We start from the raw sequence: 16,084 nt of genomic DNA on the forward strand, positions 1-16,084 counted from the left end.
GGAAGCCTGTTCTCTCACTTAGCCAGGCTGCTTGCGAGCTGTGAGGAGTCAATTTGGCTCTGAGCCTCAGTTTCCACATCTGTAAAATGGGGAGAAATATGCACTAACTGCCAAGGCGGTTGTGAAAAAGGGCTTTGTCACCTGGGGGGTAAAAGATCATTCCTTCCACATCAGTCCAAGCTTCATAGGACTTCAGTCCCCCCTTGAGATATGTCCACTTGCTTACTTCTGTCCTATGATTGTCCCTTAGAATCTAGGAGATGTTTCTGTGAATAAAAATTAAACAAGGTGACACTCAGTGCTGCCGTTGCTGCAGGTTTGGCTCAATGACCGCTTGTGAGCTGAATTTCTTCCCCTTGTGTGGAAGTGAGGAGTGGTCCCTGGGAGACTCTGGGCTTGTATTGCTGGTGTCCACAGGTCCCAGCCTGTATGGTCACTCCAGTGAGTGACTTTCCTGCCCTGGAGCCCAGCTGGTGCATGGGGTCCTCTGGGCCTTGTTCCTGGCTGCTGGCCTGGTCCTCTGCAGGGAACGCAGCTGACCTGATCCGTACGTGGGCCCTCGATTCTCTCCCTCCTGGGGGCTCTCTCCTCCATCCATATGGCTTCTGCTCCCCACAGCATCACCTGCTTTCCTCGGCCCTGGGTCTGAGCTCAGACTTGGAGACCCAGAACTTGGAGAAGTTCCAGAGAGCGCTGTCTTCAGGCTTCTCTTCCTTAGAAACCCACTGTGATGTGGCCCCCTGGGTCTGGCCCCCTTTCCTAGGGGTGGAGGTAAAGGGACACGGTTGAAAGATGAGCAGATGTTAATTAAGACTCCACAGTGAGTCCTCCCATGTAACTTTCTGATGTGGTTCCTGGCTTTCTGCTGTCGTCTGGGCCCACCTTCTGTATTTGAACTTGACCTCTCGCCTTGAAATTGGTGAAAAGCAACTGGAGAACCCAGCCCAGGAGCCATGGCCGCTGTGTCCAGCCCTCCAGCCCAACCCTGAAGGCTGTCCCTGGGTCCCGAAGGAGTGGCAGTGTCGCCCGGCAGACCTCCCCCAGGGTGGCTGAGTGCTCATCACCAGCTCTGACTCCTGTCCGCTCACCCCCTGTGGCTGTTGGATGAAGTCATCCCCCTGGCAGAGGCAGCTGGCACGGGCCCAGGGTAAACAGGCCCTGCTGAGCTCACTGGCTCACTTCTAGATGAGCGCGGGAGTGGGGGCTTGCAGGCCTGCCCCGCTCCAGAGCAGGTCCATGCACTGCAGCCTCGGGGGGCCACAAGGGCACAGTGTCACTGTCAGGGCAGACCTGTGCCCGCAGCCTCCTCCAGGGGGGCGGGCGGTGAGGGCTGGGAGGCGTGGACTACTCTGTGGGAGTTTAGTTGGTGGGGTCTCCCCCACTGAGTCTGCACAGACCCTGACGTTAATCACAGTAACACACCTGATGCTTACATGCCCCAATTACATGATGTTTCACTGACAGGTGCCATTCACAGAGCTATTCAGTTCCCAAGTTGCTGAATTCTCACATCAAACCGATGAGATCAGTGAACCGCATTATTCCCATTTTCCAGGTCAGAACACCGAGGACCAGAATGGTTGTAAGGTCCAGCCAGAATCTAATCAGGCCGCTTGGTCTAAGCTCTGGACCGTGGCGCTCTTCTAGGCCTCTTAGTGTCTGTGATCTGAGGGGCATCATTTTTCACGTGTGTGTGTGTGTCTGTGTGTGTGTGTGTGTTACTCACCCAGTCTTGTCTCTTTGCGACTCCACGAACTGCAACCTTCTAGGCTCCTCTGTCCGTGCAATTCTCCAGGCCAAGAATACCGGAGTGAGTTGCCATTCCCTTCACCAGGGGATCTTCCCAACCCAGGGATCGAACCCAGGCCCCCTGCACTGCAGGCAGATTCTTTACCATCTGAACCATGCAAGGGAAGCCCTTGAGTTTTCTGATCCAACATGTTTCTGACCAGCATCTTCCTTATTTGGGGTCAGACGGGGTCTTTGTGGCTCAGTACCTTTGTAGTGGATTAGAGTCTGGGTTTAGTGTTGTAGTTTTAAGCCCCTGGCCTATCTCAAGTCACCCAATTGCTTGGCACCTCAGTTTCTTCATCTGTTAAATGGGCCTAGTGGCCTTCCCATCTTATCAGCTGTTTTCTGCTCTGTTCCTGGCAGAGGCAATGCTGAAATCACTGCTGGTTTCCACCCACCGCGCCCTCCCAGCCTCCTCTCCTCTTTCCTTCTTTTTCGAGGCGGACAAACACCAGGACTCTTACGTTGCAATTAGCATGAGGCCTGGGCCAGGTCTTTGCTTTCTGGGCTGGTCCCTGTTGCTCGGAGCAGCTGCTCATTTTGACTCAGGAAGCAAATGTGAGAGGGACTCAGAGGTTTGCCTGGCTCCGGGGAGGAAGGGAGGGAGGAGAGCTTAGAGCTCTTCGGGACAGAAACCCTACGCTCCTCAGCCCTTGTGACTCGAGCTGACTTTGTTTTGTCCCGTTTTGGTTTGAAGAGTAGTTTGGGGCTCCTGACTCTACTGGCCTTCACAGGTCATTGGGGACCAAGCAGGCTTTGTTGGATTAATCAGCCTGCCTGGGGCGGGGGAAGCAGAGATGGTGGTGGACTTTACCAGGAGAGGAGAGAGCCTGCCTCTTGGGTCTTGGTGTCCAGTGGCCCTGGATGCCTTGCTGTCCCCAACCCCACCTCTGCCCATCACCAGAATTAGCACAGAGATGCCCCGGACGGAGTCAGGGGAGCTCCAAGCCCTCAGAGCTCCTGATTCTTCAAAACCTAGAAGGGACGTGCCTACAATAAGAGGGGCCAATCCACTCTTCCCCTCCCCCGGGGCTGTGGCCTCTAGATCCTTCCTTGGGACTTCACTCTCTACCACGCCTGCGGTCAGGCTTGCCCCAATCCTATACTCGCCCCCCTCTGTCTCTTGGCCTCAAGGTTTCAGAGCAAGTCTGTGCTGACAGGTTGAAGATGTGCTGAGACCCTGAGCTGGCTGGCCTCCAGTATCCATCCCACGTCTTTCCTGGCGTGCGGCGGCAGTGTGCACTTGACCTGCCCTGATTATCTTGGGTGGGAGGGATGTAAGTTCTCAGCTGGAAAGGGAGGTCACGCCTTACCTTGGTTTCCTGCAAGGCCTGGTGAATACGAGCGGCCCCCGTGCCTGGCATTCCGTGACATCCGTGCGTTTACCCGTTTTGTTCACTTAACCCAACACAGCAACGCCAACCTTGTGTTTCCAGGGAAAGCTGCCTGTACTACTGCTTGGCCGCTCCTCGGAGCTGCGGCCGGGAGAGTTCGTGGTCGCCATCGGAAGCCCATTTTCCCTTCAAAACACGGTCACCACGGGGATCGTCAGCACCACCCAGCGAGGTGGCAAGGAACTGGGGCTCCGGAACTCGGACATGGACTACATCCAGACAGACGCCATCATCAACGTGAGCCCGTCTGCCGCAGGGTCGGGCTGCAGTTGGGAAGCTGGGCTGGGCTCAGGAACCGGGTGGAGTCAGGATCCTCCAGGTGCTTCCAAGCGGATCCTTTTGAACCCCTAAAGCAGACGAGGCAGAAGGGCTGTCCTTAGCCTGTTGGCAGTCTCCAGGGACTCCTGTGACGGGCACTTGAGATTTGCCCAAGTCTACAGCCCAGAGGAGTTCTCCACCCCCCCGCTGCCCTGCCCCAGGGTCAGCCACCCCTGGCTTGAGCCGCCTGTGCAACCTCGTGGAAGGAGGGATGCTCAGCTTTGCACAGGCTCTGCAGCCCCCAGAGGTGTTTCTGCTGTCTGTGGGGGGGAGAGTCTGAGCACCAGGCCAACCCATTCGATGTCCAGTGAGGTCAGGGATTGTCCCACACAATCTCATCGGTGGAATCTTAATTTTAAGTCACATTTTTCCACTTCAGCTGTTTCTCTTTAGGATTGACGTTTCTCAAAAAGCATTTCCCTCTCCATCTGTCTTATAAATAAGAAACACAGCGTGTTTTGTGCACTCGCTGCTTCTAGTAGGCTTTATTCCCAAACCTTCTTGTGATCTGCATGAGATAATGGAAATAGAGCAAACCTTGTGGATTTTCAGGCCCAGCAGCAAAGTAGGGGTCACATAGATGTGGAGGGGTATGGCGTAGATTTGAAAGACTGCGACATTGAGCAAGTGGGTCGCCAACTTATTGTCGAGAGAGGGAAAATGTGTCAGGTGTTTTGGGAATTTGATGTTGGCTTCTGGGCTTTGGAGAAAAAAAAAAATCAATATATAAATACCCCATTTATGGTACATTTAAAACTCTCTGAAAACTGTTAAGTTCCTTTGTTTTGCCAGCAAAATATTAGGTAGACAGGAAGAAATCTCAGGAAAGAATTTGCACTCAGGGGCCTGCTAGGCAGGGAGGTAGATTGGACCATGTAATGATATAAACTCATAACCTTTTAATTTTTGCTTATTTTCAGTATGGAAACTCCGGAGGTCCATTAGTAAACCTGGTAAGGCTTTCAAAAAAATCTATCTACGTGTCTTTTTTTTTTCTCCCCCATTTGATTTCTTTTCAGACATGAACTTGCCAAAGCATATTATCTAATCCTTTCAAATTGAAATCTGTGACCATACTGTACCTTGCAAACGTCTCTTCTTATCTTTTCTGGAAAGAGTAAGGCATGCTGGTGTTTGGATTGGAAATGCTATGCCAGCGGACATGCCTGTGTCTCCACGTTACAAGTAAAGGCATTGGAATTCAGGTCTGATCCAGGAGCAGTTAAAGGAGCCAGTCTTTATTTTGAAAGTGTCAGCAGTTCTGGCCTGCCCCCCAGCTGCCTAAGGAGCTGGCTTGGCTCATCCACAGGCTTTGTCTTGGCCAGGAGCCTCCCTTAAGACCTGGCTTGGAATGAGGAGTTACCCCACTCACACAGATGTCACCTAAGTTTGTATTTTATTTAAGCATGAAAAGGGAAGCCTTTGAATCAGATCCTCAGAGCCAGGATGCAGCTCAGAATCCCCTATCCCAGCCCTCATTTACAGATGATGAAATCTAAGCTGCCTTATTTAGCAAAGCGCAGGATGGCAGTGCCTCCTGGATGGTCCCTCGGAGTCGGGGGTCTGAATTCTCAGTGCTAAGGGAAGTGTGCAAGTAGTGACTTACCCTCTCCTGGCAGTTTCCCCCTCTAAGCCCGAGTTGGACAACCCTTAAGAACAATGTTCAAAATAATGGTTGGAGGGCATGAGGCGAGCCTATTATTCCAGGATGGTTTCCTACGGTGTGGTGTTCACTAAACTGTGAATTTATCTTGAATGGAAGTACACACACTGGCTTCCTCCATGATTTAAAGCTGGCTTGCAACAAGCAGAGGAAATGAGATGTGATTGTGAGATTCCGCCTCTCCCAGAGCCCCGAGGCTGCTCGGAGATGAGGGTTTTGTTTTCCTGGTGGTGAAGTCTGTCCGCCCTGAGCACTAGATGGTTCCTCCCTGAAGTCAGCAGAGGAATCTTAAGATTCCTGGAAACGGGAGAAGCAGGAAGGTGTGGATAGCCACCTAGAGGTCTCTGAGGTCTTTTGTTTTGTTTTTTAACTTTTATTTTATCTTGGAGTATCCTGATTAACAGTGCTATGATAGTTTCAGGTGGACAGCAGAGGGACTCAGCCAATCAGACACACGTGTCTGTTCTCCCCCAAAGTCCCCTCCCGTCCCAGCTGCCACAGAACACTGAGCAGAGTTCCCTGTGCTATATATAGCAGGACTCTGGGCCTTTTGGACACGTATTCCCGCCCAAGGAGCACTTGTGCATTTTGAAACTTTCTGATGCTGCGCTTTCACTGTGCTGATTGCTCAGTCCTGAGTCCTGTGGGCGCTGGTTCTTCCATTGCTCAGCTCAGCTGAACGCTGCACATGGGGCAGGCCTCTCATTCTGCGGCCCAGAAGCCCCATCCGTCTGGCTGCCCCTACGCCAGTCGTGTCTCTGAAGAAGCTCCAGGACGCCGTCCATGCAAGTTCTCCACTCTCTCTCGGTGGCTCCCTTCAGGTGAACCTTCCTGGATTCAGCAAGCTATTTGCCTTCTGCTTTTCAGGATGGTGAAGTGATTGGAATTAACACACTGAAAGTGACAGCTGGAATCTCCTTCGCAATTCCATCTGATAAGATTAAAAAGTTCCTAACGGAATCCCACGATCGACAAGCCAAAGGTAAAGCAAGCACCTCCGGCAGCCCACCAGAGATTCAGGCCTGGGGCTTGGCTACCCCTCGGAAACTGGGAGGCAGGGAAAATGACCCCTGAAGGTCAGCCACACTTTCCTATCAAGAAGGGAAAGGAATGCATGTCATTAGGGCATCGATGTTTGACTGTTTTTTTTTGACCTATGATCATGCATGCTTCATATGGTTCAATCTGTTATGTACCAGGCATGATCCTGGGTGATTTCTGTACATCATTTCACTGCATTATTCATCATGTCATTTAATTCCTTTGCCTGATCAGGTGGGACTTAATCCCATTTTACTGATGAGAAACTGAGATTCAAGGAGCTCATTCAGTCCACAAATGTTTAGTGACTCTTCTGCCTAACATCAGGCTGGGGGTTTGAAGCTCAACAGGGTCCCTGTCAGATGTGCTGTTTACCTTCTAGCTGGGGGTGAGAGGAGGCAGGTAGGGTCCCAATCAGGATTTGAACCACAAGCTGAGAGCATCCCTGTATGGCCCTGACTTTACACAACAAACTGGGGGGATGGAACCCCACTGCTCCCAATGTCCCTGGCACAGCCGCCAACAGGGCTGACCTCCTGCTTCCTTCTGTGGTCCCACCAGGCAAAGCCATCACCAAGAAGAAGTATATCGGCATCCGAATGATGTCACTCACACCCAGGTCGGTAACGGGACGTCCGTTTTCTGTGTCTTAAATTCACTTATTTAACTTCAAATAATTATGTTTGTTTAAAATTCAAATATTTAATTTATGTGGCTGTGCCAGGTCTCAGCTGTGGCATGTGGGATCTTTTAGTTGTGACACGTGAACTCTTAGTTACCACGTGTGGGATCTAGTTCCCTGAGCAGGGATCGAACCCCGGGCCCCCTGCATTGGGAGCTCTGAGTCTTAGCCCCTGGGCCACCAGGGATGTCCCTGTATCTTAAATTTAAAACAGACTAACTTCAGAGGACTCTCATGGGCACCCCAAAAAGAGAAACCTTATTCTGCCTCGAGACAGCTCCGTTTCTGATTTAAGTACCATTAGGAGAGAGAGGAGGGGGTCATTAACCTGGACCTCATGTGGGCTTCCTTGGAGGCTCAAACTGCCTGCAATGTGTCTGCCTGCAATGCAGGAGACCTGGGTTCCGTCCCTGGACTGGGACGATCCCCTGGAGGAGGAAATGGCACCCCACTCCAGTACTCTTGCCTGCAAAATGTCCATGGACTAAGGAGCCTGGTAGGCTACAGTCCATGGGGGTCACAAAGAGTTGGACACAGCTGAGCGACTTCACTTTCTTTCATGCTGTTTTATCCTTCATGTTTTTTTTCTGGGGTTTTGAGCAGATCCTTCCTTCTGAAAGATTCTGCTTTTCTTTGAAAGAAGGAAAAGAAAGTGAATTGAACTCCAGGTCTCCTGCATTGCAGGCAGACGCTTTACTGTCTGAGCCACCGGGAAAGCCCACGCTTTTCTTTGAAGGCAGGCCTGATGAGCCCAGGTGTCGGTCATCACCCCCCGCCCCCCACCTCCACGCCTTCCTCTCCCCACCTGGTCTGTTGAAACCCACATTCCAGGAGTGCCCTAAGCCCCTCCCTCAGTGCCCCAGAGCGCCCAGCCTTTCCTTAGCTCTGCCGCCTGTGGGCTGGGGCTCCTGGAATGCCAGGCAGGCCGGCATGACTGATGGGCTTGTTTTCCCCGAGCTGGTGAAAGTTGCGGTATGTGGCTGCCAGACGCATGACATACTGGTGTTTGAACCTTGATGAAAAAACCTGGTGTGATTGTAGGCGTCTTGGTACCTAAAGGCCTGGTTGAAACTCTTGGAAGTTAAGTCGGCAAAGAGTAGAACCTGTTGATATAAATGCTAATATCTTAATTACTGTAATTAACTGGCTATTAATTAATTGTGAACACACGACTATTTAGACTCGTGTGATCAATGGTGGTGCCTTTCTTAGCTGGCTTGCCAAGACTGAAATGTGCATCAGGGCTTGTCTTGGAACTCTGAGAGATGGACGCCTGGGGGATGTAGGGAAGGGAAGGGAAGGAATGTGGGCCTGGGGAATCCCGCTTCCTGGGTTCCTGTCCCAGCTCTACTATTTCCTGGCTTGTGACCTTGGGATGACTTGAGCCCTGAGTGCCTCAATTTCCTCCTCTCTGGGATCAGGATAAACGGGCAGGCTTGTTGGTGTGTGGTGAGATTTTTAATATGTGTCAAAGCTGGGGTGAATGGGTGATGGCAGTGGTCACTAACTATGGGGACCCTACCCACTATTTTTCACGTGCTTGCTCAATGCCGGGCACGGGAGATAAGATCATGTGGTCCTCACGACAAGCCCACGGCACTGTGCCTGTTTAACAGATGAGAAAAGCAAGGCGCAGAGAGGTTAAGCAACTGCCCAAGATCACACAGTCAGGAAGGGGCAGAGCTGGGGTTCCAAAGCAGGCCAGCCATTACACTGTCCTGACTTCTTAAGTGGTGGTTGTTGTTGTGTGTGTCCGACTCTCTGTGACCCCATGAGCCACAACACGCCAGGCTCTTAAGTAGTTAGCTACTCTCAATTAATTAATAAAAGTGATAATGCTAAAACATTTCTTTTGCTGTCATCCGGTAAATCTTTGACTCTAGGAAGTAAGCAATTTGCAGCAGAACCAAAATCCCTGGGGGGGGCACTCCCCTGGCGGTCCAGTGGCTAAGACTCCACACTCCCAGCGTAAGGGGCCCGCGTTCGATCCCTGGTCGGGGAACTGGATCCCACTTGGTGCAGCTAAATATCCTGCATGCCACAACGAAGATCTGGCTCAGCCAAATAAATAAAGAAAGAAACATTTAAAAATAATAATAAAAAGGGAACTTTAATATTTTAAAAAAAGCTGATTTTTTTTTACATTGGAATTTTACATTAGAGTCAAGGATGGAGAAGAAGCCAAGTGGAGCCCCGTTGTTCTTAATGGTTAATCCAGGTGTTCTTTCTCCCAAGCAGCAAAGCCAAAGAGTTGAAGGATCGCCACCGAGACTTCCCCGATGTGCTTTCAGGAGCGTATATCATTGAAGTAATTCCTGATACCCCCGCAGAAGCGTGAGTTAGAATTCTTCTCCGTTTTCCTGATAATCGTGCGTTTCCTGGAGGTAGGGGGCAGGGGACTGTGCTTTTTGTCTCTCCTCAGGTGACCGTGAGGACCCTGGACAGAATGGTCCAACATCTGTGTCCATTCTGCTGGTCGGGGCCTCCGACCTGGCTCAGCTCAGGGCTCATTGGCAGAAGGGTGCTTCCTGGCTAGAAGTCCTCTTCAGGAGGGAATCAGATGGACTTGTGAGGAGTCTCTGGGACAGACTGGCTGGGGAAAGAGGGTTGAAGGAGCAGTGTCTCTGAGACCTCAGGCAGTGGTCCTGGCCTAGGCTGCTAGAGGCATCTCTTCCTGAGGCCTTCTCTAATTATGCCTGTTACCAGTCAGGCCATATTTATCCACACCTCTAGAAAAATAACACAGGGAACATCCAAGTAACATGGAAAGATGTTGCTCAACTCGCAATCAGATGTATTACCTGTGAAAGTGTTAGTCGCTCGGTTGAGTCAGACTCTTTGCAACCCCATAGACTGTGTGGACATGATATCTGAGACATGCTAGACCAGGGAGTGGCCAGCAGACTGTTTCCCAAGGGCCAGATCTGGTCTGCTGCCTGCTTTGGGGTTAAGATTAGATTTTCCATTTTTATTTATTTTTTTGTTTTAAAATTAATTTATTTTTTATTGAAGGGTAATTGCTTTATGGAAAGATTTTGCATTTTTAAATGGTCAAAATAATTTAATTAAGAACAGTATTTTAGGACACTTAAAAATCATACGAAGTTCAAACTTCGGTGTTATGTAAATGAAATCTTACTGGAGCACGGCCATGCCAGCAGGTTATACATTGTTCGTGGTGGCCTTTGGACTCCCATGACAGAGCTGGGTTCTTGTGGTGGGGACCGTCTGGCCTGCAAAGACTGAAATATTTCCTCTCTGACCATTTACCAAAAAACTTTGCTGACCCCTGTCCTAGACCACTAAGGAGCATAACAGCTTATTTGATGCTGTCACACACAAGAGTTAAGGTAACAGCAGCAGTAACAAAGCGGGTGTCTCACAGTGGGACCGTACCTGGCGGTACTGCTCTCAGAGTTGGAATACCCATGGCAAGCAAGCTGGCCACCAGGTGGCTGGCGTGCCCTCACTTCCGCTGGGGTCAGCCTGTGATAAGATCATACAAGTGCTAGCACACATTTCTGCAGTGGACATGAGCGCTGATGTGGCCTAAAAGCCCCAAAAGGCAATTAATGCAACCCATTGGTGGTTTAAGCCATTCTCACATAAGTTAACGACCATCCCATCCTCTCTGCTCTGGGCTCTTGGGTCCTAAACTGTGCCTCTGTAGATGTAAAGCTGCTCCCCTATCCTGGCAGCTCCACTAGGAGAAGTGGAAACAGTGCAATCGCATTTCCCTTTGTGTTGCAGTGGGGGGCTCAAGGAAAATGACGTCATCATCAGCATCAACGGACAGTCGGTGGTCTCCGCCAACGACGTCAGCGACGTCATTAAGAAGGAAAGCACCCTGAACATGGTTGTCCGCCGGGGCAACGAAGACATTATGATCACCGTGATTCCCGAAGAAATTGACCCGTAGGCAGAGGCATGAGCTGGACTCCATGTTTCCCTCAGAGACTCTCCGGTGGACGATGCTCAGTGACTCTGGGGCTGGTGGCACCGGATGCCCAAGACTTGACTGCCATGTTGCTTGTTCCGCAGAAACACTGGCCAGCAGAGCCCTTCTTGATAGTTCGCAGGCAAAAGCCAATGTAAAACGTTGTAGACCCGCAGGCAGAAGCTCTCCCTTCTGTATCCTATGTACGCAATGTGCTTTTTCTTGCCAGCTTGGACCGTCCCTGCTTGGACAGTCAGCATTTGTCTTCTCCTTTAACCGAGTCACCATCTTAGTCCAGCTAAAGCTGTTGCTGTAACGCATAGATAAGAGGAAGGTCCCACGGGAGCCAGGATGGTACCAGGCGTGTTTATGCTTTCTTCCAAGTCAGCACCCAGAGGAGGGAGATGCTGAGACAACGGGCGGGTGAGTGTTGGCTTCCGGAATGGCCACAGTTGCCTCTTCTGGGAATCTCTTCAGAACTGGGAGCACAGTGACTTGGAGTTTGAGTTATTAAAATACTTGTTCATACCTTGCGTCCTGGCGTCCTTCTTTCTCGGGAATAGCTGGTTACAGTCTCTTTGAATCGATTATCATGTCAACAGTCTGCTCTTTAAACCATGTTGTCTGTGAGGGTTGAGCTTGAGATCTCGCCAGTTATTTTAGAGTCATCCTGGGGGTTCACAAGCGCTGCGAACACTGGGCCTGGTCACCCTGGGTTCCTGAAGGAGGCTTGAAGTCAGTTGCCCTTGCATCTGGGGTTTTTCAAACTAAAAAGAGGCTGTCAACCCCACATATCATGCAGTCAGTCAGCAAAAAGTCCCTGGGCCTCTGCCCTGTGCCATATGAGGCACAGGGCCGAGGTCGAGGGGTGAGTACAGAGCAGAACCCCAGAGCTTCCATTGAGAGATCAGGTCTCTTTCTGAAAGGGAGACAGTTCAGGAGATCAGGATGCGATCTGAGAGCAGCCCTGAGTCCTTAGAAAGCACAGGCTGAAGCTGATTCCAGCTGTCATGGGCTCTGAAATAGAACCTTAAATCTTGGGGGGGTTTGGAAGAGGGCTCCCCTGACACGTCCTAGAACAGACACAGCCTCAAGCAGCTGTGGGCCCTTTATCTCCATGAAAGCTTCCAGGAGTTTGGGAAGCTGGACCCAGGAAAACTAGAGCTTGGGAGTTTGCACAGACCTGAGTGCCTGCGCACATTACAGAGGGGACTGTTTACAACCGGAGCAGAGGATGAAGGCTTTCTAAGGATCAGCAGTCAGGAGCGGGTACTTGGTCAGGATGGAGGTTCAGTTCCATAGGTTGAGAGCTTTAATCCTCCCTCGACCTCTAGACCTTGACCATCCATTTGTAACTGGAGAGGCTATGGCAGGTCAAAGGCCCAAGTGAAGTGGAGGCGCAGCAGAACCAAGCCCTCATCAGTACGGATGCTTGGCAGCTGGGCCGCTGGTGTTCTGTGGGACACGGAGCGTCCCTCCGCTCCCTGCTTAGATGACCTCGTAGAGTCAGGAAGGAGCCAGCAAACACTCTCCCTCCTGGCGTGGATTTTGCGTTCCCTCCCTCCTCATTAAAGGTGATGACTCAGAGAATGGCCTTCAGCTCCAGGGGCTCAGGCTCTGATGTTCTGCCTGTGGGTCTGCTCCTCTGGTGGTCCCCAGGGCTGAGGGGCTGCCCCAGGGGGGGAGGATGTGCATGGTGGCATGTGGGTGGCATGTGGTCAGAGGCAGCCCAGCCACAGCCCATCTGTCTTTGGCTTGTCATCCACTCAGGAGATCACAGATGGTTCCTCTGGAAGGAACTGGCCTGGCCACTGGCGGGCCTGGATCCTCCATAAACACTCAGCAACATCTCCCGAAGGTCCACGGGGCTCTGGGTGGGGTCTGAATTTTGTCTGCCTATGTGGCAACCTACAAGGCTGCAGAAAGGACAGCTTGGGATGCTGCAGGCACATGCTGTGTTTGGTTACAAGGCCCCACTGGCCTCTGGGACCCTCTATTCTCTGGGGGTTGCTTATCCTTGCACCTCATACTCATCCTTTTAGATTTCACAGGATTCCTTAGAATAGATGTTTATTCCTCTTGCTTTGGGTTGTGATGGAGGCCTTTGCAACATGAATTAGCCTTGAAACCTGGGAGGCAGAGCTGAGTTGAAAGAGCATGGTTTTTGGAGATAGATGGACTTGGGTTTACTCTACTGTCTAGATCTTACTGACTGTGTGACTTTTGAATAGTTACTTAACCTCTCTGTGCCTGTTTCCCAGATGGGAATAGTGATAGTACCGACTTCTTATGGCTGTTGTGGGGATTAAATGAACTAATACACAGCACAAGGTAATCACTCAGTAAATACTAGCAACATATATGTGAACTGTCTTTGAGCCTCAGTTTCCCCCTCTGTAAAATGGGGAGCAATAACAATGTCCCTCTTGCACTGGAATTGTGAGGGTTAACCATGATAACACATGCCGCTAGGTCAGTACAGCCGCTATTGTTTTATTAACCTGCCAGCCTGATGCTGGGAGAGAATGAGGGTAAGAGCAGAAGAGAGTGACAGAGGATGAGATGGTTGGATGGCATCACCGACTCAGTGAACATGAGTTTGAGCAAGCTCTGGAAGATAGTGAAAGACAGGGAAGCCTGGCGTGCTGCAGTCCATGGGGTCGCGAGAGTCGGACACGACTGAGCCACTGAACAATATCAACAAGCCTGCCATTGTTCTGGGGTTTAATGACACTCACAGTAGCTGACATCTGTTGGGTGCTTGCTGTGTGACAGATGCCATGCTGAGCATCATACATTTATTAGCTAGTTGTTGAGTCCTCAGTCCAGCCCCGAGGTGGACACTGCATTTATCCCCTCTGACAAGTGAAGAAATGGCTGTTCAGAAGTTAGGCCTTTTGCTTAAGACACCGAGCTCGCAAGTGGGAGCTCTGATATAAGCCCAGGAGGTCTGAGCTCATGGCTTTTGTATGGTGCCACCCGGCCCATGTTTGCCTTCTTAGGACCAAGCCTCCTGCTCCCTCCGTCTCTGTCTAGCTTAAATCCATCTCCACTTCTAGAAGGTGGTCATGGGGCCCTGCAGGCTCAGCCCCTCTGCTGGGTTTGTGTCTCCTCCTCGGCCTTTTGGGTCCTTCAACTATCATTTCTCTGTCTCCTGCAAAGGTCCCTCTGCCCATCCACCACCTCCCAATCTCAGCCCTCCAGGCTCCAGCCCTCTGCTTCCAGCTTTTGCAAAACCTTAAGCCACCAATCACAGGGCACATTTGCATTGCTGGCCAATCCCCACCGGGCCCTGCGGGAAGCTTCGAGAGAGAGGCCCTGAGTGCAGAGCTCTCTTTGCTGCACCTTCTAGGCCCAGCTGAGTGGCGGTCATGCCAGCAGCTCTGGATAGGAACCTGATTTTTTCTGGCTTTATGTCTCCATCTGAAAATTGGAAGAGTGCCCCATGTCTGGTGGGTGTGGCGAAAGGCAGAATGTTTTTACGAGAACTTGCGTGCTGCTCGTCTCCACCCGGTCAACACTTCAGACAGGCCCGAGCTGTGGAGATAGCGCTTTGATTGGCAGGCAAGGGCACTGGGCCCATTTTAGGTAAGTGCCACTGAAGACAGGGCCAGGCTTGCTGAGGTTGTGCAGAAGGGGGCCGGTGTCTGGGCAGGTGGACAGGGCAGGTTCCAGATGATGTTTAAAGCTGCCTTCCCCTTTGAAGGTGGTTATAAGCGAGGTCGGGGCCCCCTGGTGGCTCAGACTGTAAGGAATCTACCTGCAATGCAAGACACCTAGGTTCGATCCCTTGGTCGGGAAGATTTCCTAGAAAAGGAAATGGCTACCCACTCCAGTACTCTTGCCGGGGAAATCCCGTGGACAGAGGAGACTGGCGGGCTATCCATGGGGTTGCAAAGAGTCAGACACAACTGAGCATCTAACGCTTTGACTTTCATACATGCAGTCGGGGATGTGACGGCACCAGGTTCGCATGTAGGTTATTACTTTGTCCTGCCAACACCCATCAGTTGGTGGGATTGCCTGGAGCTTCAGGCTGAGTGGTTGTAAGACTTGGTGCAAAGACATTTTCAAGAAGAAATGCAGGACTTCCCTGGTTATCCAGTGGTTAAGAATTGGCCTGCCAATGCAGGGGGCACGGGTTCGATCCCTGGTCTGGGAAGATTCCACCTGCCAGGCAACTCAACCCATGCGCCACAACTTCTGAAGCTCGTGCTTCTGCCGTGCTCTGCAACAAGAGGAGCCCGTGCATGTGACTAGAGAGTAGCCGCACCTCACTGTAACTAGGGAAAGCCCGAGGGCAGCAGCAAAGACCCAGCACAGCCAGACATAAATAAATCCATAAATATTTTTTTAAAAAATGAAGAGGACCTGCTGTCTGGGCCCCACTTGCAGCCACTCTGATGATGCCACCGATAGCTGGGCTGTGGCGGGTGGTCTGCTCTCAGCGCTGTCCTCTCGGCCATGTGGCCCTGCCCTCCCAGGTCAGCTCCTCCTGCCCCGTGCCTGCCTGCTTGGCAGCTGCGACTCACCTCCCGCAGCTCCCCCAGGGCCATCGCCACAGGCCACTGCCCAGCTCTCCTGCTGGGAGCCCATTCAGTTCTGAGGAACTGTCTTGAGAACTGGCTCATGAGATGTGACCATTTACCAGCTGGATCTGAGAGGACCATCAGGATGCTGGCTTGCAGAGTCATCCCTCTTTTTTTTCTTTTTTTGGTAATATTTATTTATTTGGCCATGGCGGGTCTTATTTGTGGCACAAGGGAACTTTGATCTTCGTTGCAGTGTAGGGACTCCTTTAATTGAGGCGTGTGAACCCTTAGTTGTGGCTTGCGGGATCTAGTTCCCTGACCAGGGATCGAACCTGGGTCCCCTGCATTGGGAGTGTGGAGTCTTAGCCCCTGGACCACTAAGGAAGCCCCCATCTCTGTTTCGAACCAAGCATTGTTGGTTACACTTCTGAGCACATGTCCCTGCCCTCCCAACCCCCCCGGCTCCCTCAGGATGCACTGAGCCACAGCTCATAAGAAGGAAACTGCCAAATTCAAGGCCATTAATAGAATGGAATAAGGCTGGAGTGTTGGAAGCATCCATCGGGAGGGTCACAGTCTGCAGGACGCCGGGCTTCCTGGGCCGCTGATCCCATCTGGGTCCTGTTTCTGGGGCCCAGCTGGGCTGGGCTGCCGCCGGTGCCGGCTGCCGCCCGGAGGCCGCGAGCCTCTGTGCTTCCATCAGAATGAGGGTGGAGCTCACGGAGA

At 51.6% G+C, this 16,084-nt stretch overlaps 1 protein-coding gene across 1 annotated transcript in view; it reads left to right on the forward strand.

Annotated features, from left to right (window-relative positions):
• The window catches only part of HTRA1 (HtrA serine peptidase 1), a 57,124-nt gene extending 45,770 nt beyond the window's left edge, over positions 1-11,354 (forward strand). The window contains exons 4-9 of the mRNA XM_065923476.1: positions 3,228-3,422; positions 4,424-4,456; positions 6,034-6,148; positions 6,769-6,826; positions 9,128-9,223; positions 10,640-11,354. Coding sequence (XP_065779548.1) covers positions 3,228-3,422; positions 4,424-4,456; positions 6,034-6,148; positions 6,769-6,826; positions 9,128-9,223; positions 10,640-10,808 — 666 coding nt within the window. The 3' untranslated portion in view covers positions 10,809-11,354. The remainder of the gene's footprint in view (positions 1-3,227; positions 3,423-4,423; positions 4,457-6,033; positions 6,149-6,768; positions 6,827-9,127; positions 9,224-10,639) is intronic.
• The last annotated feature ends 4,730 nt before the right edge of the window (positions 11,355-16,084 follow it).

Source organism: Muntiacus reevesi, chromosome 2 (genome assembly GCF_963930625.1).
Source record: "Muntiacus reevesi chromosome 2, mMunRee1.1, whole genome shotgun sequence".
Lineage (NCBI taxonomy): Eukaryota > Metazoa > Chordata > Mammalia > Artiodactyla > Cervidae > Muntiacus > Muntiacus reevesi.